At 39.0% G+C, this 26,153-nt stretch overlaps 1 protein-coding gene across 1 annotated transcript; it reads left to right on the forward strand.

The window, feature by feature from the left end:
• The first annotated feature begins 1,072 nt into the window (after positions 1 to 1,072).
• LOC134792898 (glyoxalase domain-containing protein 4) lies at positions 1,073 to 14,521 on the forward strand. The gene is made up of 6 exons (XM_063764338.1): positions 1,073 to 1,180; positions 1,545 to 1,594; positions 9,155 to 9,420; positions 11,443 to 11,598; positions 12,880 to 13,056; positions 14,266 to 14,521. The coding sequence occupies exons 1-6, from the start codon at positions 1,091 to 1,093 to the stop codon at positions 14,376 to 14,378; spliced, it is 852 nt and encodes a 283-aa protein (XP_063620408.1). The 5' UTR covers positions 1,073 to 1,090; the 3' UTR covers positions 14,379 to 14,521.
• Positions 14,522 to 26,153: the final 11,632 nt, after the last annotated feature.

Raw genomic sequence — 26,153 nt, forward strand, 5'->3', positions numbered from 1 at the left:
ATGGGTGCTGATGCTGAGAAAGGGGCGGCTACAAGGTCTGGGGCCTAGGGCGGCAAATACTACAAATCCGCCACTGATAACGTTAGAACATCCTACATACGTGACTTATAGGACGTAGGTATATTCCTCGGCAGGCATAATAATATCTAGCTTAATCCATGAAAACTTCCAACAATGACTGTTGCAAAAAATATACTCAGAGAACTAAAAGTCACGGCGCGTCACGTCTTTTCGGGGTGATATAGGTATTATATTCTGTTCACAAATGTGACAAGTAAATAATAGTAATAAAATAAATTAGGCATTTAATACCCAGTAATAGAGATATAATCTTGCATTATCCACGGTAGGTATAGATACAGTAGGTATAATATGTTTGTAGGCAACGATGGCCGCAAAAATATCTGACACGATGTTATTTGTAGAGCCATAAGAGTGTGTCACATATTTTGCGGCCTTCGAAGAGTAACATATTATTACAGGTGAACGACTGTACCTAATTATTTGATTGCAATCAATATTTATTTTATCTTATCTCGTCAAAAGAACAATCTGTACCTACTTAGATATGTAATTATACTATCTTTGTCTTATGCTAGTACGGATGATTATAATTTTCCTGGTTCTTACTGACTGACAAGTTGTGTTTGCCAGACTATATTATACAAATAAATGTGCATAACCCTCCTTTTAAACGTTGCCGTAGTCGGGTAGAGTCGGACCAAGAAAAGTCTGCAGCGGATTTGATAGCCCACGCAGTGCAAGTGTCATTTATACGTCATAATTTCATAGAAGTTTGACGTTTAAAATAACACGTGCACTGCGTGGGCTATCAAATCCGCTGCAGACTTTTCATGGACTGACTCTAAAAAAAGAAAGAATGCGTCCTATGGTTATGGAAGTAATCGGTTTATGAACGCATGGCTGCGCGTGTCAATGTCATGCGTCATTCGCGCCTCTGTCATTCGGTTGTCATACGCCGCGTACTGTGGACGTGACCGTAATAATCTGTGATAAATATTATTAACGACTTTACGTCTAATATTCTATAGATTCTCACTAATTATTCTAAGACTTACATTGCATCAAAATGGTGAGCGGTCGTGCGTTGCATTTCGTGTTTAAAGTGGCTGACAGGACCCTTACAGCAAAATTCTACCGAGACATCTTGGGAATGAAGGTAATTTATTGCTATAAAATATGTATTTGCCTTAGACAAGTTAGCAATAGATAACTTAGCCTCGCTGTAGTTATAAGCCCATTATAATTGCTCCTGTGAAGCTTCAAGGTCGATGTAAACAACCAACACAACCGGTCATAACGCGGCGTATCTAATAACTAAACTTCGGTTTTATACACGTACATTTACGGTTTAAAATGCAGTTTAATGTTACGCTGTGATAGGTCAACCCAAATTTCGATAGTAGCGCTCCTGTCCTGTGTTTAAAACTTACAAAAAGGCTGTCTGAATGTGCTTAGTCACTTGGGAGTCATTAATGTTATCCATTTGAGTATATTGCTAATTAAACGTGCTATTTTATTAGGTACTTCGTCATGAGGAATTCAGCGAAGGGTGTGAAGCAGCCTGCAATGGGTAAGTCATTAAATAGATTACCTAGTTTAAACATTACTTGCCTTAGTTTTTAAATATATCTTAACTAAATTGAATAGGTATTTTACAGAAATAGAAAAATACTAACTACAGTAGGTGTTGTGTGTCATCATGTTGTAAAATTTATTTTTACTTTTTTTCCATGGATTTGTCATTTGTACCTATTTAAAAACAATATTTTAGCATAAATCAAATAAATATTTATGTCATAATTGGAAATAAAACATGCCAATTTAGTTTTTTTCCAATAATTGATATTCTTATTAAACAAATATCTGATGCAGATATTCTGTATAAACAGTATGAAGATAGGGAATCAATTTATTAAGTAGGTACCTACAAAAAAAGAGTATGAAGTTTACTTTCATTACTATGATTCAATTATTTTATGATATTAAACCTTTAATATCCTGTAGAGATAGTATTGATAATTGATAAGCAATGATTTCAATCGACCGAGAACTTTGCTCTAATTCAAGCCTAATTATCTATATTTTATAATCTTGATTTGAATCTCCTATTATCTTTTTTAGGGTTCCGTAACTCAAAAGGAAAAAACGGAACCCTTATAGGATCACTTGTGCGTCTGTCTGTCCGTCTGTCACAGCCTATTTGCTCAAAAACTACTGGACCAATGAAGTTGAAATTTGGTACACATATGGAAGTCTGTGACCCAAAGACGGACATGTAATAAAAACAAATGAATTTTAAGCATAGGGGGCACTTTTAGGGAGAGTATGAGAGAATTAAAAAACAAAGTTTTGCAAACCATATCGTGTTACATATTAAATGAAAGGGCTTACTTTGAGGATCTCAAATATATTTTTTTTTATAATTTTGTATGAAATAGTTTAGAAGTTATTTAAGAAATGACCATCCCCCCCTTAACTCCGATACTACTGGGTCTAAAATTTTGAAAAAAATACACATAATAGTTCTTCACCTCTAGATGACAGGAAAACCTATTAGACATCTACAGTCAAGCGTGAGTCGGACTTAAGAAAAAAAAACGCGGTTGGGCTGTTTTAGGGACACAGACGTAATGGTTTACGTGAAACGTGGTGTGGACAGCTTTTGCGAAGGCCGAAGGCTGAGCTACACGTAGGGCCGAAGGCCCGAAGCGTCCCCCAGAGACTTTCTGAAACGCACGGCCGAAGGCTAGTGCTCAAACACAGAACAATTATAGTACAAGTGTCTGAATGCGAAGATCGAAGGCCCTGAAGCCCCGGAGCCCCCATACAACCATTTCCAGTCGCCGTTACGACGCGGTGTTGACACATCTTGTGTCGACACCATCTGTTTCGGTCACAATTCCAGTCGCAGAGTCGTCGCCGTGTCGACACAGTTACCAGAAATGGGGAAGGGTCGACACATGACACAAAGTGACATAAAGTGTGGTCGCCGTGTGCACACATTGTTTCGGGTTTGCGACTACTTTATGCCAAAATCATTCGTTCATTCGTTCATTTTGTTCCTGTCAAATGGAAACTGTCAGATGGAAAAATACTTAAATAAAAATAAGTGACATTAATACGCCATCTCTTAAACGGATTACAAGACGTAATTATATATTGTTTGCATTTATATTACAATATGACTTAAATTATTATGGGGAATTAAACTGCTCGAGTGATTTGATAAACTAAGTGTAATATAATCAACGCGCCACCACATTGTTTTAGTTTAGCCGGAAATGAAATTGTTTACTTCTCAGTGCCTGTGTTCATAACTATATTATTTGAAGCATTTTTAGTACTTCGATGCGTATACTATACTTAAATAACAGAAATAACGCTTTACATACTACGAAACTTGTTAATTATGATGTATAAATAATATGGTTCAAGGCTGAGAAATATTGCAGTCACAAATGTTTCGACTTTGTGTCGACTCTGTGTTGACACATGACACGCGCTGTCAAAAGTAATAACAAAGTTACTGGTATGTTACTGGATTTGCAAAATGGCTCCTTGTGTTGATTTGTTTTCAGATATTCTCAAAGTGTAAAAATGCCGTGGTCAGAGATGGGCATTAATCGATTAACTGTTTATTCGACTAATTAATGGAATAAAAAAAGTTAATTCTCAAATTTTAATCGCGATTAGTTTAGTCGACCTAACATAGATTGAAATTGAATTAATCTGAATATTAATCGAATAAATTATCGATTAAATCTCGATTGAAAGTTGACAGGGGGCCATTTTTGTACGTAAAAATAATAGAAATGTCTTGCATGCAGATGGTAGCAAAACACTTTGTCATAAAAGTCGAGATGGGTGTCGATATATAGGTTTTAGGGAGTGCCGATTTCGAAAATAATGACCATTTTGGAATCCGAAATGGCGGCCATGCACTGTGTCATAAAAGTCGTCATGGATGTCGTTTTATACGTTTTAGGGGGCCCCAATTTTGAAAAAGATGACCATTTTGGAATCCAAAATGGCGGCCATGCACTATGCCATAAAAGTCGTCATGGGTGTCGTTTTATAGGTTTTAGGGGGCGCAGATTTCGAAAATGATAACCATTTTGGATTCCAAGATGGCGGCCATGCACTATGTCATAAAAGTCGTCATGGATGTCGTTTTATAGGTTTTAGGGGGCCCCGATTTAGAAAATGATGACCATTTTGAAATCCAAAATGGCGGCCATGCACTATGTCATAAAAGTCGTCATGGGTGTCGTTTTATAGGTTTTGGGGGGCGCAGATTTAGAAAATGATAACCATTTTGTATTCCAAAATGGCGGCCATGCACTATGTCATAAAAGTCGTCATGGGTGTCGTTTTATAGGTTTTAGGGGGCGCAGATTTCGAAAATGATGACCATTTTGGATTCCAAGATGGCGGCCATGCACTATGTCATAAAAGTCGTCATGTATGTCGTTTTATAGGTTTTAGGGGGCCCCGCTTTCGAAAATGATGACCATTTTGGAATCCAAAATGGCGGCCATGCACTGTCATAAAAGTCGTCATGGGTGTCGTTTTATAGGTTTTGGGGGGCGCAGATTTCGAAAATGATGACTATTTTGGATTCCACTTTTATGACAAAATACGTAGCCGCCATCTTGGATTATAAAATGATCATCGTTTTCGAATTCTGCACTCCCTAAAACCTATAAATCGACATCCGTGACGACGCAAGTTATCTTTATTTTCAGATCTAACAAATTGCTACAGAATACAAAGGACAAAAAAGAAGCGAGGAGGTAATGAAACATGCAAAAATACAGATGATTCCTCGACGCAATTGGGTGATTCTTAAATTGTGTCCAGATTTTTTTTGTCATAAAAGTTTATATTTTTCACATATTACTAAATCTATGGCAAAAGTTATAATATTGCAATGGATTCCATCGCATGTAGGTATAAGTGGCAATGAGACAGCTGATGCATTAGCAAAACAGGCATGCAGCGATGGCATTGAATTTCACTTGAAACATTATATGGGGGCAATAATGACTGTTTACATTTAGTCAAATTAAAGTGTCGCGAATTGTGGAAGGAATATTTCGACGAGAGATCTAGGGACAAAGGTATTTGGTATAAGGCAATACAGCCACAACCCTTTAATTCTCCTTGGATTGATAATAGTGTGTTGTGTAGGCAGGATCTAGTTTTATTATTGAGATTGCGCTCTGGACACATTCCATTGAATAAGTTCGCCTACCTCATGCGTAAAGTGAATTCGGAATTATGCACCTTATGTAATCGCGTCGAGGATGTGTATCATATTTTAATGGAGTGTGTCCGAAATGAGCGACTTAGAAGACAGATATTTCATGACAATGACAGTTCCATTGGGTTATGTAATACCTACCTTTCGAACCCCATGTCTGAGGTTGTTGAAAAGGTACTAAATATTGTTAAGTGCGGTCTGAGGGACAGAAATGTGTGATGTAATTAAACTAGATGTAGCTATTTACTTTCTTTTAACTTTGTTAATTAAGTCTGTTTTTTATGGGGTGACATATTCGTTCAATCGAAAAAGCCCCTTAATAAAGGAAAAAAAAAAAGAGTTCCGTGACATTTCGACCTTGTAATTTTTTAAGTAAATGTTTTTGTTTATCTATGAGGATCTCACTAGAATAGTATAATCAAGGTATGTTTATATTTGATGAATGAAATAGTAACGCAAAAAAAAAATATATTTGTGTCTTATATTCCTGCCGAAGACTTTTATTTTACCTTTTCCTTCTACACAAGTTTGGCCAAGTAATAAGAATTTAGGGCTCTCAATTTTATTTTGACTTCTACAACAGTAAAGCTATGAGGCCATGTTTGGTATCGTTTTCGTATAAATTCGCAGTACCAAATTTAGTTAAGGTATCACATTGACACCATTCCGAAGTAAAAACATATAAAGTTATTAAAATACTTTCTTTTAAACTCCTCTTCACGCTTAAACTGCTGAACAGTTTTAATTTAAATTTGGTACACATATATTTTGAGTCCCGAGACAGGATATAATAAGTTATCTCAAAAATCACCCTTCAAAGGTGTGAAATGAGGTGTAGGGGGGAATTCAGAATTGACTTCTTGAAGTTAATACTGTTTAAGTTTAGGTTTGAAGTCATGTTTTTTCATCATTTTTAACTAAATCAAAGATGTAGACCATCCCAAATTTCATATAAATCGGTTCAGCGGTTATTGATTTCCCGTACAAATTTCCACGCCACTTTTCACACCTTCAAAAGATGATTTTGGTTATAAGATCTATCCTATGTCCTGTTCCGGGACGCAAACTATTTCTATACCAAATTTCAACGAAATCGGTTCAGCGGTTAAGCGTCAAGAAGAGTTTCAAAAAAACCGGCCAAGTGCGAGTCGGACTCGCGTATTAAGGGTTCCGTACATTAAGTCCGACTCGCGCTTGACTGCACATTTCTAATAGGTTTTCCTGTCATCTATAGGTAAAGAACTATTTTGTGTATTCAGACGGACATACATACAGACGCACGAGTGATCCTATAAGGGTTCCGTTTTTTCCTTTTGAGGTACGGAACCCTAAAAAGATTTATTTTTATTTTGTGGAATGGTATCAATGTGATATCTTAAATGGATTCAGCACCCCAGATTTATACGAAAACGATACCAAACACGGCCTAGCACCTTCACTGATATAGATATATCAAGATAAAATTGAGAGCCCTAAATAAACTTTCAAGAGCGGATATCTCAAAAACTATTCAACATATCGAAAAAATTGACGGAATAAACTTGTAACAAATTAAATTACCTTTCATTTTGTATAAGTGGCCATGTCGCTGAGATGCATAGTTTCCGAGATATAATCGAAAAACGGGAAAATGGGACCTTCAAAGCCCCCTCTCTCCCCCCCCGCTCAAGGGCTACGGCCGGGGACTTTTGATATGTTCACCTCCTAACTTGTCAAACCGAGTTACGGAGTCAAAAATTGTGTTCCGAGCATTTCCCTCTACAATTTTTGGAGCATTCGTTGCCTGACCTAAGTAGCTTATTGAATTTCTTTAAAAACGTTTCTGTAAAAGGTTGACGGGTGTTGGGTGTTTATATGGTTTCGGTCGATTATTATCATTTGCATTGCCCATGATGACTTACTAGAATTACGAGCACACGAGACACTAATAGTAGTTTGACAAACCTTGGTTTTCAAGAGGTATTTTATATTGACATTTGCTGTCACAAATTTGCTGTCAGATTTAGTCGCAAACCGCACGCAAAGTGCACACAAATGTGTCGACACCTTGTTACGGAAAAGTGTAGACACGGCGACGACACTTTGTTTCGAAACAATTCTAGACACATTGTGTGGACTCTGTTACGACACATCTGACATTTAGTTACCACTTTGTGATTCTGCGACTGGAATGGTTATATGGGCCATGTGCATGCTTCCTGCAAAGGAGATCGTCGATTTTGTTCTATCTTTTGCTAAGCGATTGGGCCCGATACCTATAGATTACTGGAAAAACGTATAAGAAGTCTGCAATTAAGCGTGAGCCGGACTTAAGAATAAGAATTACGGATAAGCTCTATCAGGGCCACAACCGCAATTGTTTACGTGAAACGTGGTGTGGACAGCTAGTGCGAAGGTCGAAGGCCAAGCTCTGCGTTGGGCCGAAGGCCTGAAGCATCCGAGAGAGGTGCGCCTCCACGTAAGGTCGAAGGATGAGCTGTAGGAGGTTAGTGCTCAAACAGAACAAATAATAATAACAAATAATATATGTAATTGGTTTAAGTACGAGTAGCTAAATGCGAAGGCTGAACTGCCGTATATCAGAGATTCAGAGGGTCTACCGCAAACACCGAAGTTCGCAAATTGCGGAGATTTCTCTTTTACTCCAATGAAACCGTAATTAGAGTGACAGAGAGAAATGCTAGCAATTTGCGAACTTCGATTTTCGCGGTTATAGCCCTGTTATCTTGAAATAACAGCGATACGCCTAACCAATGCAAAAAAATGTAGGCACTATGCTTAACACAATACTTGAACAAAATTAAAAAATATATATTGCGCAAAAACACGAAAAAGCTAGGGCGTGCCCCTAGCCAGCCGTATGTGGAACAATTGAATGAACAATTGAATGTATGTACTTAAGAACTTCGCTTTGCTCGCTCGTTCAAAAATGTGTGCAGTACGGAACCCTTGGGACGCGAGTTCGACTCGCACTTGACCGGTTTTTTTAATATAGATTGCATCTGATAGTATATTGGATAAATTGATAAGGTGTTTCGTGATTGCATATCTTTCTAATGGTAAAAAAAAATGAGGATTTAAGAGAGATGTTTGAAGTCAAACATACCATTGATTTGCTACACTTGCATGCTTTTTTATTAAATCCTTCTATCCTCTTAAGGTCCAGCCATACAAATGAAAAATCCAGAATTTGCCACTAAAATTTGAACCTTTAGTGCAGGGAATATAGTTGATTTTGGTTTTGTTTGAAAATTGAACGAAACAAAACAAATGCGACTGTTCCAATTGAATATGATTTAAATTTCATCGAACTGAATAAGTGCTATAGGTAGGACCTTGGGCCTTAGGAGGCTATTAGGTGCATCCACAATTTCCACAATTCCACACCATTGTTAACTTTTGTGGAGCAACTGTGGATCAAAACTGTACAACAGTAAGTAACTAGGTAAGTTACCTGATGTTACCGTGTTGCATAGTGTGGCTCCACATAAGTTACCTGCACTGTGGATGCACCTAAACAGAAAGTACAAGTGTATGCAGCTGCTGGTAATCATTTATTAATTTGAAAGGCCCCTGTTATGACATACATACATACATACATACATCACTGGCTCAGTGACCCAAAGAGGATCTTGGCCTCTGACACAAGAGAGCGCCACTCTGCCCTATTCTGCGCCACTTCGCGCCTGTTGGGTATTCCGATGGTGGACAGGTCTTTTTCGGCTTCGTCACTCCAGCGCTATCTGGGACGCCCGGACGGACGTTTTCCGCCCGGGTGCCCCACATACGCTCTTCTCACAGCACGATCCTCCCCCATCCTCCTCTCCATGACATACATAATTAACATAATTATTTTCCATTTCACAGACCATATGCAAACAGATGGAGCAAGACTATGGTGGGCTACGGCCCTGAGGACACACATTTTGTCGTTGAGCTTACATACAACTACGGGATCACACATTACGAGACAGGCAATGACTTTATCGGCCTCACCATACAGTCTAGCGAGAGTCTGCAGAGAGCTGCAACCAATAATTGGCCCGTGAAGCAACAGAATGGGATTAAATACTTGGAAGCACCTGGTGGATACAAATTCTTCATTGTTGATAAGCCGGAGCCTGTTGGAAAAGGTAATTTAACGTTAACTGAAGTGCGTGGCTGCAGCCCAATATCAATCTTCGTGCATTCCGAGAAGATTCACTTATATCGACAGGAATATAAAACGGGATTACCTTTTATAATGGTTTCGAGCTCCCGATATTTATATATGTCTAGTGAAACTAACCGTGAATCATTCAACGATGATGCGCCGCACACGGTAGGCGTGGCGTTCAAAAAGTTATACAAATACATTCACTAATAGCTTACTACTCATTTAACTGACTAGTAATCTAATACCTACTTTTAAATTAGCAATTCTTGTTTATTTATTTATTTATATATTTCGGGGATCTCGGAAACAGCTCTTAAGGATTTCGACGAAATTTGCTATATGGGGATTTTCGGGGGCGAAAAATCGATCTAGCTAGGTCTTATTTCTTGGAAAATGCACATTTTTGAGTTTTTATATGTTCTCTCCCAGATATTGTAAATAATTAAGAAAACTTGGCATACTACCGAGTACACTTAGCAAAAGTAAATAGAAAAGCATCTGTATGACCTTGTACAGTCACCTGCAATAATATGTCACACAACGAAGGGCGCAAAAATATCTGACACCATCTTATTAGTAGAGTCATAAGAGCGTGTCACATATTTTTGCGGGCTTCGAAGGGTAACATATTATTGCAGGTGACTGTACAACAACAACGAATACTTGAATGCAAAAGATTCTTAAAAATAACATATTTTCTTAAACAAAATCTTATTCCACATCGGACGACTTATTTTGCAAACACTATAAAAACCTATTGTTCATATTACCATGAAATGTTCATTATTTACAGTCCTGACCTGACCATGACAAATTGTTATACTTCATTGGCATCTATTTAGGCTATTTCTTTACCTGCCGAAACATTTTAATTTTCCTCGCATTCAATCATAACAATTGCTAATGATAAAAGCCATCTCAACAAAGATAAGTATAAAAAGATTGTATCAAGTGTACATGCGTTTTGTCACGCTATTAGATAGTGATAAGCATTCGACTGACTTCTGTTAGATATCAGTCTTATCCTAGGATCTAGGACCTAGATAAAGTGAAATATGAGTGCTGTCTGGGTAGCAGAATAATGTTTTAAATACAGTACCTACCTATAGTATACAGTTTTAAGTTTTAAGTAAAGATAAAGATACGCGATAATGCTACGCCGCTCTAACCCTACACCTCTGACCCGAGAAGATTTAATTCCCCCCTAAATTGTAGGAGAGTGTCCCAGTAGTTATGATAGTTTTATTTCTTAAATAGACTTGGTTTCAGTTTTATTTTAGTTAAGACAATATTTTTTATGAATTATTTCATAATAACAATACAAGTTTACACATGTGTCTGTAAGAATAAATTAAGTATTATGCAAACAAATAATAAAGTTTCACGGTATTTGTGCATGAAGCATTGAGAGATAAGTCTATCTTTCGTTTGTCATGCTCCTAAAATTGGTGATGCGCTGGTGAATATTATGTTTACCGCTCAAGTTGACACATAAGTAGATATTATGATAATAAATTGCAAAAACTTTCCATTTTCGTTTGTGTGCAATCAAACACCTACTCGTTGTGTGGCGGTATACGAATTAGTTGCCCTCAGAGTATAATTATAATCTAAACACTTTATTTGATTCTGGGGCCAATTTTTGACTTGCGAGCGCTCGAAATCGAAAACAAGAGTTCAAGGTTCCGATTTTTGTGTCGATTTAAGGGTTATGTTCCGGAAACGTACGCACAATGTTTTGACTTATTTTTATTTTTGATTATGATTACCAAAGCAATTTGTTAATACCTAGATACCTATGCTCATATTGCATATCTTCGTTAGCCATCGTACCTATTCATAATATCGTAACATGCACGATAAAAGAGCTAACAAATTTGAGAAAATAGCATACACTATGTTGTACTAATAAATACATACACTAAGGTCTATGACCTTTACTTTGCAAAAACAGTCGGAATTAACCGATCATAATAGTCTTATTTGCTTTCTCTTTCAGACCCAGTCCAAAAGGTGTCCCTGGCCTGTTCTAACCTGGCGAGGTCCATCGCCTACTGGAACGGCCTGCTGACGCTCAAGATCTTCGAGAAGAAGGACAAATCCGTGGTCGTGGGCTTCAGTGAGGACCAGGCCAAGCTTGAGCTTGTTGAAATTGGTAATTTGATATATTTTATACCAAGGGCCCATTTCTCGAACGATATTAGTCTAATATTATAAGTGTGTTGTCATGACAACCCATACGATTTGACAGTTCGTCGATTATTAATATTAGCAAAAAGAATAGATAGTAAGTATAAAGGGGTCCTGTCATTGTAAATTTTGTATTCAATCGACGCACGACTAAAACTCAAAATAAAAACGTTTAAAATTATCAAAAAAAATATATATATGGATAAATGATTTTATTATTTTTATATCATTTTGATCCATGTTCATTCACTGATATCTATGTGTTAAAATTGTTAAATATGAAACGGTGTCGTCACGCCATCTAGCCGAGTATAGGCTAAAAGTGTGTGCGGCATCTATCCGAGAATGACTTTTTCTTGATTTCCGCGGCACGTTTTTTCCTTAGACTTTATTCATCTTATACGAAGTTACATATGTCTTTGATATTAGTCTAATATCGTTCGAGAAATGGGCTCCTAATCGCGGGTCGGTGCAAACCAGTAACAGCCCGCCTAAAGATAAATCCAGATGTAACAGTGGGCGTTGCCAATCCTTAAAAATCTGTTGTTTTTCCTTTTTTTAAAACCTCATACTTTTACTATTTATTACCTTTATTATAATATCATCTTTTATTTTTCCTTCTTCTATTTACACATATCTCACTTTTTATTTTTATGTTACTTTCTGCTGTTTGTGTAATTTGTAGCAACTAGGTATGGCTATTTAAACATATTAGCTGAGCTGGATAAAATATTATGTAATATGTGCAAGAATGTCCGCTAGCCTCGTGCCGCCCAATGTACATTAGGATGTACACTCAGTTTCGACGGAATGTCAACCTTAATTGAAAACAAAGTAGGTGGCATTTCATTTGTCTCGTAAAATTATGAACAAATGAAATTAAACCTAATTGAAAATACAACAATATTCTAACTAACTTCCTTAGCTATAATGTTGTATGGTTGGCGGCACAAGGCTAGAGAAACAAAAATATTACACTGAGCAACCTAGTCCTACATAGTATATTCAATAAATCTTGTATTGTAGGCACTAGAACAAGGACTTGGCTAAAGTGGCCATCACACGTGTCATAACACATCAACATCACACGTGTATCAGTCTTAAAGTCAAGTGGTTTTAATACCTATTGTTCACGAACTTAGCGAACTACAGTTTAATCCATAATTCAACAAGAATAACATTACTGTAAGATACAGTCTAGTCCAGTTTTCTTTCTTAATTTAAACGTATTTTATTTATTTTACAGCGGAACCCATAAACCGAGCAAAGGCCTACGGCCGCATAGCATTCGCCTGCCCATTTGACGAGCAGCCGATTATCGACAGCAAGATTCAAGCCGCCAAGGAAAAGATCCTCACCCCCCTCATCTCGCTAGACACCCCCGGGAAGGCCACCGTCCGCGTCATTATTCTAGCTGACCCAGGTAAACACGTAATAGTATCTCCCGGACATGTAGGAAGGTAGAAAGCTATGGTGCTCGCCTGTATCTTCGACAGCAAGATTCAGGTCGCCAACGAGAAGATCCTCACCCCCCTCATCGCGCTAGACACCCCCGGGAAGGCCACCGTCCGCGTCATTATTCTAGCTGACCCAGGTAAGCACGTAATAGTATCTCCCAGACATGTAGGAAGGTAGAAAGCTATGGTGCTCGCCTGTATCTTCGACGAGCAGCCGATCATCGACAGCAAGATTCAGGCCGCCAACGAGAAGATCCTCACCCCCCTCATCTCGCTAGACACCCCCGGGAAGGCCACCGTCCTCGTCATCATTCTAGCTGAAAGCACGTAATAGTATCTCCCGGACATGCGGACATGTAGGAAGACAGAAAGCTATGGTCTGTCTGTATCTGCGACGAGCAGCCGATCATCGACAGCAAGATTCAGGCCGCCAACGAGAAGATCCTCACCCCCCTCATCTCGCTGGACACTCCCGGGAAGGCCACCGTGCGTGTCATCATTCTAGCTGACCCAGGTAAGCGCCTGATGATCTCGCCCGATCATGGTTCCACTTCCGAGATCAGCCAATCATCGACAGCAAGATATAGGCCGCCAACGAGAAGATTCTCGCCCCACTCACCTTGCTGAACACATTGGGGAAGGCTCCCGAACGTGTCATCATCCTAGCTGACCCAGGTAAGCACCTGATAATCTCGCCCGATCATGGTTCCACTTCCAAGATCACTCAATCATCGACAGCAAGATCCAGGCTGCCAAAGGGAAGATTCTCACCCCCCTCATCGCGCTATTCGCGCTCGACACCCCAGGGAAAGCCACCGTGCGCGTCATTATCTTTGCCGACTCAGGTAAGCATACAAGAAAAACAAATATATTGTAACGGTAAAATGGCGCCGGAACATAATTTCAAGATAAAAAGCTATCGCTCCTGCCTATACGACGAGCATCTAATCATGCCCGACTTATCTAAAAGCGACTGCCATTTGATCTCCCTCTTGTGTGATTTTTTTGCTTTTTTTACAGTGGATAATATATAACCTGTGTTTTCCGCTCACTTAAGTTCCCTTGAAAGCAAATCTCATTGACCTATGAACGAATGTACCCACCAACTAAAGTTAATACTGTAACATTGTTAGGTATACTCAATATACGGTGTTAAATCATGATTGAATTTCCAGACGGCCACGAGATCTGCTTCGTAGACGACGAGAGTTTCCGCCAGCTTTCCCAGGTGGACCCGGCCAGCGACGCTGAACTCGACAAATTCATTAAATCCGATAAGTCGCGCTAAGTAATTCCTTATCTATGCCACAAGTATGTTGATTAGATGATAATTATACATTCGTTCGAGTATTATTACTTTGTTGTATTTGCTAAGACTGAAGCCCATTTCATAAATTCAGGTTGTTTAATTACTTGGCCACCATCAAATTATAACGTCAATATGACTAAATAAAAATAAATACAGATCTAGTGCATAATTATTTTCCATCGTATTTTCACGGAAACGTACAAACGTGTCTTGCTATTTCATTCAGTATTCAGTCTCAGTACAAAAAGTATTGAGGTTGAATGAAGTAGCATGACAAATACGAACGTTTCGGAGAAAATACGATGGAAAATAATTATGCACTACATCTATCTTTATGTGATGTCGGATAAAAATTTGATGCCAATGACCTAAACGATGAATTTTTTGATACCATTGTTACCAATCGGTGTTATATTTTGTATGGATTTCGATGCTCGCATTATTTATGAAATGGGCATTAGGCACTACTCAAAAATTTTAGAATGTTGAAACTTAAGTATATTGAGACTGTTTCTCGCTTCTTCTGGAGCATTGTGTGTAATAAAAACCTTGTATGTTTTGGTCCGCGAAAAACACTATTTTATCAAGCTTTCTTATGTAGGTAGTATTGGTAAGTTGTGCCAACATCACAATTTAAGATTAGCATTCCACAGATTATTAATTTATTATTGTATTAAATTACCTACATACAATATTAATTATATCGTTAAAATGTTATTATCTGTTCTGTGTTTATTAAAGTGATATCTTTAAATATACAATTGAAGTAAGTAGATCTCTGTTTTATTATTTCTCGTTATTATAAATTTGTATTTTAGTTTATGTAGTTGTAATAAACGTGTTCAGAACGCATCTTATGTGACGTCATGGACGGCCGATTGCGTCCGAAATTCGAAGATCGGCAACGATCGGATGCGTATATAACGTCCGCCGACAGCAGCCAACGGCAATCTTCCAAAATACGTTGAACGACAAACTCTTACTTGTATTAATTTAATTTAATTTTACAAATATATCTTGTACACAAGTTAAAATAATAAGTCTTCATTGAAGATCCACTTAGGCATCCCTGCACCACTAGAAATAAGGAGCCTAGGCCTCAACAAAACGTATTTTATTTTTACAAAGTGTGCCTAAACAGTTAAATTATTAGTTACCTAGTAGTAGTTCAGCTAATTATTTAGTAGAATTAAACAAACAGCAATTATAGACCGACCGCTTAACTGAGTCCACGCCTGCGCGGTACGGGGGCGACGGGGCGGGACGACTAAGGGTGGCGGGGAAGGTGCGGGCGCCGTACGCCTGCCGCCCGCACCTTCCCCGCCACCCTTAGTGTAAGGCCTGAGTGGACGCTCGAAGCGGAGCGTTCGGAGGGGCGTGCAGCGTGGCGTCGGGCTCACAAGTGATTTGAGCAGCGTGCACTAAGGCCGCTTCTATACGTTTGCATTTGTTTAACATGCACGCCGCACGCCCCGCCCCGCTGCACGCTCAACTCGAGCGTCCACTCGGGCCTTACACTTAGTCGTCTCGCCCCGCCGCCCCCGTACCGCGCAGGCGAGGACTCATAGTTAAGCGGTCGGACTATAGTCAAATTATTTCAAAACAGACACTGGAAAAAACCTATTGTGCGGGAGCGATTGGCTCGGAACCAATGTTTTTATATCGAAAAATTCTCGCGCTCGCTTCGCTCGGGTTTTCAATACTTTCTGAGATATGGCGACTGCTGCAGCATTACTCTGTTGCAACGTTACTGCTGCAGCACTGTCAATTTTCGTGATAAAATGATGAGACTGATTTCCATTCTAAAAGTAGAAATGTACAACTGTCTATCAAATTGCGTTTTTATATCGAAAAATTTTCGCACTCGCTTGGCTCGCGTTTTCAATAACTTTCTAACATATGGTGACTGCAGCAGCATTACTCTGTTGCAACGTTACTGCTGCAGCACTGTCAATTTTCGTGACAAAATGATGTGACTGATTTCCATACTAAAAGTAAAAATGTACAACTGTCTATCAAATTGCGTTTTTATATCGAAAAATTTTCGCGGTCGCTTCGCTCTCGTTTTCAATTACTTTCTAAGGTATGGCGACTGCACCAGCATTACTCTGTTGCAACGTTACTGCTGCAGCACTGTCAATTTTCGTGATAAAATGATGTGACTGATTTCTATACTAAAAGTAGAAATGTACAACTGTCTATCAAATTGCGTTTTTATATCGAAAAATTTTCGCGCTCGCTTCGCTCTCGTTTTCAATTACTTTCTAAGGTATGGCGACTGCACCAGCATTACTCTGTTGCAACGTTACTGCTGCAGCACTGTCAATTTTCGTGATAAAATGATGTGACTGATTTCCATACTAAAAGTAGAAATGTACAACTGTCTATCAAATTGCGTTTTTATATCGAAAAATTTTCGCGCTCGCTTAGCTCGCGTTTACAATAACTTTCTACCATATGGCGACTGCAGCAGCATTACTCTGTTGCAACGTTACTGCTGCAGCACTGTCAATTTTCGTGATAAAATGATGTGACTGATTTGCATACTAAAAGTAAAAATGTACAACTGTCTATTAAATTGCGGTTTTATATCGAAAAATTTTCGCGCTCGCATCGCTCGCGTTTTCTATAACTTTCTAAGGTATGGTGACTGCAGCAGCATTACTCTGTTGCAACGTTACTGCTGCAGCACTCAATTTTCGTGATAAAATGATGTGACTGATTTCCATACTAAAAGTAAAAATGTACAACCCATACAACCATTTCCAGTCGCCGTTACGACGCGGTGTTGACACATCTTGTGTCGACACCGTCTGTTTCGGTCACAATTCCAGTCGCAGAGTCGTCGCCGTGTCGACACAGTTACCAGAAATGGGGAAGGGTCGACACATGACACAAAGTGACATAAAGTGTGGTCGCCGTGTGCACACATTGTTTCGGGTTTGCGACTACTTTATGCCAAAATCATTCGTTCATTCGTTCATTTTGTTCCTGTCAAATGGAAACTGTCAGATGGAAAAATACTTAAATAAAAATAAGTGACATTAATACGCCATCTCTAAAACGGATTACAAGACGTAATTATATATTGTTTGCATTTATATTACAATAGGACTTAAATTATTATGGGGAATTAAACTGCTCGAGTGATTTGATAAACTAAGTGTAATATAATCAACGCGCCACCACATTGTTTTAGTTTAGCCGGAAATGAAATTGTTTACTTCTCAGTGCCTGTGTTCATAACTATATTATTTGAAGCATTTTTAGTACTTCGATGCGTATACTATACTTAAATAACAGAAATAACGCTTTACATACTACGAAACTTGTTAATTATGATGTATAAATATGGTTTAAGGCTGAGAAATATTGCAGTCACAAAGTAGTTGCAATGTTTCGACTTTGTGTCGACACTGTGTTGACACATGACACGCGCTGTCAAAAGTAATAACAAAGTTACTGGTATGTTACTGGATTTGCAAAATGGCTCCTTGTGTTGATTTGTTTTCAGATATTCTCAAAGTGTAAAAATGCCGTGGTCAGAGATGGGCATTAATCGATTAACTGTTTATTCGACTAATTAATGGAATAAAAAAAGTTAATTCTCAAATTTTAATCGCGATTAGTTTGGTCGACCTAACATAGATTGAAATTGAATTAATCTGAATATTAATCGAATAAATTATCGATTAAATCTCGATTGAAAGTTGACAGGGGGCCATTTTTGTACGTAAAAATAATAGAAATGTCTTGCATGCAGATGGTAGCAAAACACTTTGTCATAAAAGTCGAGATGGGTGTCGATATATAGGTTTTAGGGAGTGCCGATTTCGAAAATAATGACCATTTTGGAATCCGAAATGGCGGCCATGCACTGTGTCATAAAAGTCGTCATGGATGTCGTTTTATACGTTTTAGGGGGCCCCAATTTTGAAAATGATGACCATTTTGGAATCCAAAATGGCGGCCATGCACTATGCCATAAAAGTCGTCATGGGTGTCGTTTTATAGGTTTTAGGGGGCGCAGATTTCGAAAATGATGACCATTTTGGATTCCAAGATGGCGGCCATGCACTATGTCATAAAAGTCGTCATGGATGTCGTTTTATAGGTTTTAGGGGGCCCCGATTTAGAAAATGATGACTATTTTGGATTCCACTTTTATGACAAAATACGTAGCCGCCATCTTGGATTATAAAATGATCATCGTTTTCGAATTCTGCACTCCCTAAAACCTATAAATCGACATCCGTGACGACGCAAGTTATCTTTATTTTCAGATCTAACAAATTGCTACAGAATACAAAGGACAAAAAAGAAGCGAGGAGGTAATGAAACAAGCAAAAATACAGATGATTCCTCGACGCAATTGGGTGATTCTTAAATTGTGTCCAGATTTTTTTTGTCATAAAAGTTTTTATTTTTCACATATTACTCTCACAAGTTCCGTGACATTTCGACCATGTAATTTTTTAAGTAAATGTTTTTGTTTATCTATGAGGATCTCACTAGAATAGTATAATCAAGGTATGTTTATATTTGATGAATGAAATAGTAACGCAAAAAAAAAATATATTTGTGTCTTATATTCCTGCCGAAGACTTTTATTTTACCTTTTCCTTCTACACAAGTTTGGCCAAGTAATAAGAATTTAGGGCTCTCAATTTTATTTTGACTTCTACAACAGTAAAGCTACGAGGCCATGTTTGGTATCGTTTTCGTATAAATTCGCAGTACCAAATTTAGTTAAGGTATCACATTGACACCATTCCGAAGTAAAAACATATAAACTTATTAAAATACTTTCTTTTAAACTCCTCTTCACGCTTAAACTGCTGAACAGTTTTAATTTAAATTTGGTACACATATATTTTGAGTCCCGAGACAGGATATAATAAGTTATCTCAAAAATCATCCTTTAAAGGTGTGAAATGAGGTGTAGGGGGGAATTCAGAATTGACTTCTTGAAGTTAATACTGTTTAAGTTTAGGTTTGAAGTCATGTTTTTTCATCATTTTTAACTAAATCAAAGATGTAGACCATCCCAAATTTCATATAAATCGGTTCAGCGGTTATTGATTTCCCGTACAAATTTCTACGCCACTTTTCACACCTTCAAAAGATGATTTTGGTTATAAGATCTATCCTATGTCCTGTTCCGGGACGCAAACTATTTCTATACCAAATTTCAACGAAATCGGTTCAGCGGTTAAGCGTCAAGAAGAGTTTCAAAAAAACCGGCCAAGTGCGAGTCGGACTCGCGTTAAGGGTTCCGTACATTAAGTCCGACTCGCGTTTGACTGCACATTTCTAATAGGTTTTCCTGTCATCTATAGGTAAAAAACTATTTTGTGACATACATACAGACGCACGAGTGATCCTATAAGGGTTCCGTTTTTTCCTTTTGAGGTACGGAACCCTAAAAAGATATATTTGTATTTTGTGGAATGGTGTCAATGTGATATCTTAAATGGATTCAGCACCCCAGATTTATACGAAAACGATACCAAACACGGCCTAGCACCTTCACTGATATAGATATATCAAGATAAAATTGAGAGCCCTAAATAAACTTTCAAGAGCGGATATCTCAAAAACTATTCAACATATCGAAAAAATTGACTGAATAAACTTGTAACAAATTAAATTAACTTTCATTTTGTATAAGTGGCCATGTCGCTGAGATGCATAGTTTCCGAGATATAATCGAAAAACGGGAAAATGGGACCTTCAAAGCCCCCTCTCTCCCCCCCGCTCAAGGGCTACGGCCGGGGACTTTTGATATGTTCACCTCCTAACTTGTCAAACCGAGTTACGGAGTAAAAAATTGTGTTCCGAGCATTTCCCTCTACAACTTTTGGAGCATTCGTTGCCTGACCTAAGTAGCTTATTGAATTTCTTTAAAAACTTTTCTGTAAAAGGTTGACGGGTGTTGGGTGTTTATATGGTTTCGGTCGATTATTATCATTTGCATTGCCCATGATGACTTACTAGAATTACGAGCACACGAGACACTAATAGTAGTTTGACAAACCTTGGTTTTCAAGAGGTATTTTATATTGACATTTGCTGTCACAAATTCGCTGTCAGATTTAGTCGCAAACCGCACGCAAAGTGCACACAAATGTGTCGACACCTTGTTACGGAAAAGTGTAGACACGGCGACGACACTTTGTTTCGAAACAATTCTAGACACATTGTGTGGACTCTGTTACGACACATCTGACATTTAGTTACCACTTTGTGATTCTGCGACTGGAATGGTTATATGGGAACTGTCTATCAAATTGCGTTTTTATATCGAATTTTTTTCGCGCTCGCTTCGCTCGCATTTTCAATAACTTTCTAGCGTATGGCGACTGCTGCAGCATTACTCTGTTGCAACGTTACTGCTGCAGCGCTGTCAATTTTCGTAATAAAATGATGTGACTGATTTCCATACTAAAAGTAGAAATGTACAACTGTCTATCAAATTGCGTTTTTATTTCGAAAAATTTTCGCACTCGCTTCGCTCGCGTTTTCAATCACTTTCTAACATATGGCGACTGCAGCAGCATTACTCTGTTGCAACGTTACTGCTGCAACACTGTCAATTTTCGTGATAAAATGATGTGACTGATTTCCATACTAAAAGTAAAAATGTACAACTGTCTATCAAATTGCGTTTTTATACTTATCGAAAAATTTTCGCGCTCGCTTCGTTCGCGTTTTCAATAACTTTCTAAGGTATGGCGACTGCAGCTGCATTACTCTGTTGCAACGTTACTGCTGCAGTACTGTCAATTTTCGTGATAAAATTATGTGACTGATTTCCATTCTCAGCTGTCATGCGGCAATGAACGTCACTCAACTAACCAAAAAAATACAATGTAATCTCGATGACCCTAGGGAGAGGGGGCACCATGGTCTATAAATGCTTAGGGCATCAAAACGACACTGGTCGTTTGCGGAGTCAAACGATTTGGGACTCCCATGCCTTCCAGAAAAAAAATCCAATCATTCGCGAAAGTCTCGCAATGCATTGAGGTTACAAGGGGCACGTGGTCTTCCTCAGGAGTCTGTAGAAGACCACAGTGAGTGGCGCTCTAGCCAGGCAGGCCGCTTCGCTTTCGCTCGCGCGCGTATACCTTACTGTATCGTCCGATATACATCTACTACTCTGTCGTTTGAATCACGTGTAAAATTTGAATAAGGGCGAAAAAAAGTATTGATTTTGGAGTGTAGTTTTATTTAGTGGTACCTAATTGTAAAATATTTTATCTGGAATGCAGTCCTCTAGAATATCCATCTGTCAACTTTACTTCAAGTTCGGCCTCCAGGGGTGAGGGAGAGAAATTAGGATTAGAAATTAGCCGCTTACTGACACAGACCGAATTCCACGCGGGCGGAGCCGCGGGCATAGCTAGTCTTGAAATAAAGAAATCTAATTTAAATCAGATACTATTTTAACATTTCTAAGCACATTCGGACTTACTACTTACCTATTTTTTATGCATAGTTTGTTAATTATTTTACAATAAGCAAAGTTATAAATACACGAAATCATACCCGCACCAAAAACTCCGATTTATGATTATCACAATTTGCCTGAGCCCTCAACTCGCCTGTGCTTGGCGCGACGTGAACGACGCCCCTATTTGGTCGATACGATCAAGTCATTTTACCCGCTGCAATCCCTTCGCGGCGAGATTTACTTTCCAACGGTTATTACGGCAGGGTTAGCGTGTCTATAGTGTAACCTAGAGGTAATTTTCAACGCGGTTGGTACGGTGAAACAAATTGAAATGTGTAGCGAACTTGTAGCAAAGGACCGTGTCATAGTGGCGTATTATTATTTTTTAACCAGTCATGTAATAAGTAAAGTTCAGTTAGTCGAGAAACATGTAGGTACCTAAACAATGATCTTTGGGTACACGTCAACCCATTCATCACTAATAATAATAACGACACAGCCATAATATAAAAAACCGGCCAAGTGCGAGTCGGCCTCGCGCACGAAGGGTTCCGTACTATTACGCAAAAGACGACAAAAAAATCACGTTTGTTTATGGTAGCCCCATTTAAATATTTATTATACTTTGTTTTTAGTATTTGTTGTTATAGCGGCGGCAACAGAAATACATCATCTGTGAAAATTTCAACTGCCTTAGCTATCACGGTTCATGAGATAAGTACAGCCTGGTGACAAACAGACGGACAGCGGAGTCTTAGTAATAGGGTCCCGTTTTTACCCTTTGGATACGGAACCCTATTAAAAACATGAATTTGACACTATTCGTAGGATTGATAGGTAAAGCCTATGCTAGCGCCACCTGTAAAATACTTCGACGGGCCAACGCCATTGGTTCCGAGCCAATCGCTCCCGCACAATAGGTTTTTTCCAGTGTCTGTTTTGAAATAATTTGACTATAGTCCGACCGCTTAACTATGAGTCCTCGCCTGCGCGGTGCGGGCGGCAGGCGTACGGCGCCCGCACCTTCCCCGCCACCCTTAGTGTAAGGCCTGAGTGGACGCTCGAAGCGGAGCGTTCGGAGGGGCGTGCAGCGTGGCGTCGGGCTCACAAGTGATTTGAGCAGCGTGCACTAAGGCCGCTTCTATACGTTTGCATTTGTTTAACATGCACGCCGCACGCCCCGCCCCGCTGCACGCTCAACTCGAGCGTCCACTCGGGCCTTACACTTAGTCGTCTCGCCCCGCCGCCCCCGTACCGCGCAGGCGAGGACTCATAGTTAAGCGGTCGGACTATAGTCAAATTATTTCAAAACAGACACTGGAAAAAACCTATTGTGCGGGAGCGATTGGCTCGGAACCAATGGCGTTGGCCCGTCGAAGTATTTTACAGGTGGCGCTAGCATAGGCTTTACCTATCAATCCTACGAATAGTGTCAAATTCATGTTTTTAATAGGGTTCCGTATCCAAAGGGTAAAAACGGGACCCTATTACTAAGACTCCGCTGTCCGTCTGTTTGTCACCAGGCTGTACTTATCTCATGAACCGTGATAGCTAAGGCAGTTGAAATTTTCACAGATGATGTATTTCTGTTGCCGCCGCTATAACAACAAATACTAAAAACAAAGTATAATAAATATTTAAATGGGGCTACCATAAACAAACGTGATTTTTTTGTCGTCTTTTGCGTAATAGTACGGAACCCTTCGTGCGCGAGGCCGACTCGCACTTGGCCGGTTTTTTATATTATGGCTGTGTCGTTATTATTATTAGTGATAAATGGGTTGACGTGTACCCAAAGATCATTGTTTAGGTACCTACATGTTTCTCGACTAACTGAACTTTACTTATTACATGACTGGTTAAAAAATAATAATACGCCACTATGACACGGTCCTTTGCTACAAGTTCGCTACACATTTCAATTTGTTTCACCGTACCAACCGCGTTGAAAATTACCTCTAGGTTACACTATAGACACGCTAACCCTGCCGTAATAACCGTTGGAAAGTAAATCTCGCCGCGAAGGGATTGCAGCGGGTAAAATGACTTGATCGTATCGACCAAATAGGGGCGTCGTTCACGTCGCGCCAAGCACAGGCGAGTTGAGGGCTCAGGCAAATTGTGATAATCATAAATCGGAGTTTTTGGTGCGGGTATGATTTCGTGTATTTATAACTTTGCTTATTGTAAAATAATTAACAAACTATGCATAAAAAATAGGTAAGTAGTAAGTCCGAATGTGCTTAGAAATGTTAAAATAGTATCTGATTTAAATTAGATTTCTTTATTTCAAGACTAGCTATGCCCGCGGCTCCGCCCGCGTGGAATTCGGTCTGTGTCAGTAAGCGGCTAATTTCTAATCCTAATTTCTCTCCCTCACCCCTGGAGGCCGAACTTGAAGTAAAGTTGACAGATGGATATTCTAGAGGACTGCATTCCAGATAAAATATTTTACAATTAGGTACCACTAAATAAAACTACACTCCAAAATCAATACTTTTTTTCGCCCTTATTCAAATTTTACACGTGATTCAAACGACAGAGTAGTAGATGTATATCGGACGATACAGTAAGGTATACGCGCGCGAGCGAAAGCGAAGCGGCCTGCCTGGCTAGAGCGCCACTCACTGTGGTCTTCTACAGACTCCTGAGGAAGACCACGTGCCCCTTGTAACCTCAATGCATTGCGAGACTTTCGCGAATGATTGGATTTTTTTTCTGGAAGGCATGGGAGTCCCAAATCGTTTGACTCCGCAAACGACCAGTGTCGTTTTGATGCCCTAAGCATTTATAGACCATGGTGCCCCCTCTCCCTAGGGTCATCGAGATTACATTGTATTTTTTTGGTTAGTTGAGTGACGTTCATTGCCGCATGACAGCTGAGAATGGAAATCAGTCACATAATTTTATCACGAAAATTGACAGTACTGCAGCAGTAACGTTGCAACAGAGTAATGCAGCTGCAGTCGCCATACCTTAGAAAGTTATTGAAAACGCGAACGAAGCGAGCGCGAAAATTTTTCGATAAGTATAAAAACGCAATTTGATAGACAGTTGTACATTTTTACTTTTAGTATGGAAATCAGTCACATCATTTTATCACGAAAATTGACAGTGTTGCAGCAGTAACGTTGCAACAGAGTAATGCTGCTGCAGTCGCCATATGTTAGAAAGTGATTGAAAACGCGAGCGAAGCGAGTGCGAAAATTTTTCGAAATAAAAACGCAATTTGATAGACAGTTGTACATTTCTACTTTTAGTATGGAAATCAGTCACATCATTTTATTACGAAAATTGACAGCGCTGCAGCAGTAACGTTGCAACAGAGTAATGCTGCAGCAGTCGCCATACGCTAGAAAGTTATTGAAAATGCGAGCGAAGCGAGCGCGAAAAAAATTCGATATAAAAACGCAATTTGATAGACAGTTGTACATTTTTACTTTTAGTATGGAAATCAGTCACATCATTTTATCACGAAAATTGAGTGCTGCAGCAGTAACGTTGCAACAGAGTAATGCTGCTGCAGTCACCATACCTTAGAAAGTTATAGAAAACGCGAGCGATGCGAGCGCGAAAATTTTTCGATATAAAACCGCAATTTAATAGACAGTTGTACATTTTTACTTTTAGTATGCAAATCAGTCACATCATTTTATCACGAAAATTGACAGTGCTGCAGCAGTAACGTTGCAACAGAGTAATGCTGCTGCAGTCGCCATATGGTAGAAAGTTATTGTAAACGCGAGCTAAGCGAGCGCGAAAATTTTTCGATATAAAAACGCAATTTGATAGACAGTTGTACATTTCTACTTTTAGTATGGAAATCAGTCACATCATTTTATCACGAAAATTGACAGTGCTGCAGCAGTAACGTTGCAACAGAGTAATGCTGGTGCAGTCGCCATACCTTAGAAAGTAATTGAAAACGAGAGCGAAGCGAGCGCGAAAATTTTTCGATATAAAAACGCAATTTGATAGACAGTTGTACATTTCTACTTTTAGTATAGAAATCAGTCACATCATTTTATCACGAAAATTGACAGTGCTGCAGCAGTAACGTTGCAACAGAGTAATGCTGGTGCAGTCGCCATACCTTAGAAAGTAATTGAAAACGAGAGCGAAGCGACCGCGAAAATTTTTCGATATAAAAACGCAATTTGATAGACAGTTGTACATTTTTACTTTTAGTATGGAAATCAGTCACATCATTTTGTCACGAAAATTGACAGTGCTGCAGCAGTAACGTTGCAACAGAGTAATGCTGCTGCAGTCGCCATATGTTAGAAAGTTATTGAAAA

Source organism: Cydia splendana, chromosome 8 (assembly GCF_910591565.1).
Source record: "Cydia splendana chromosome 8, ilCydSple1.2, whole genome shotgun sequence".
Lineage (NCBI taxonomy): Eukaryota > Metazoa > Arthropoda > Insecta > Lepidoptera > Tortricidae > Cydia > Cydia splendana.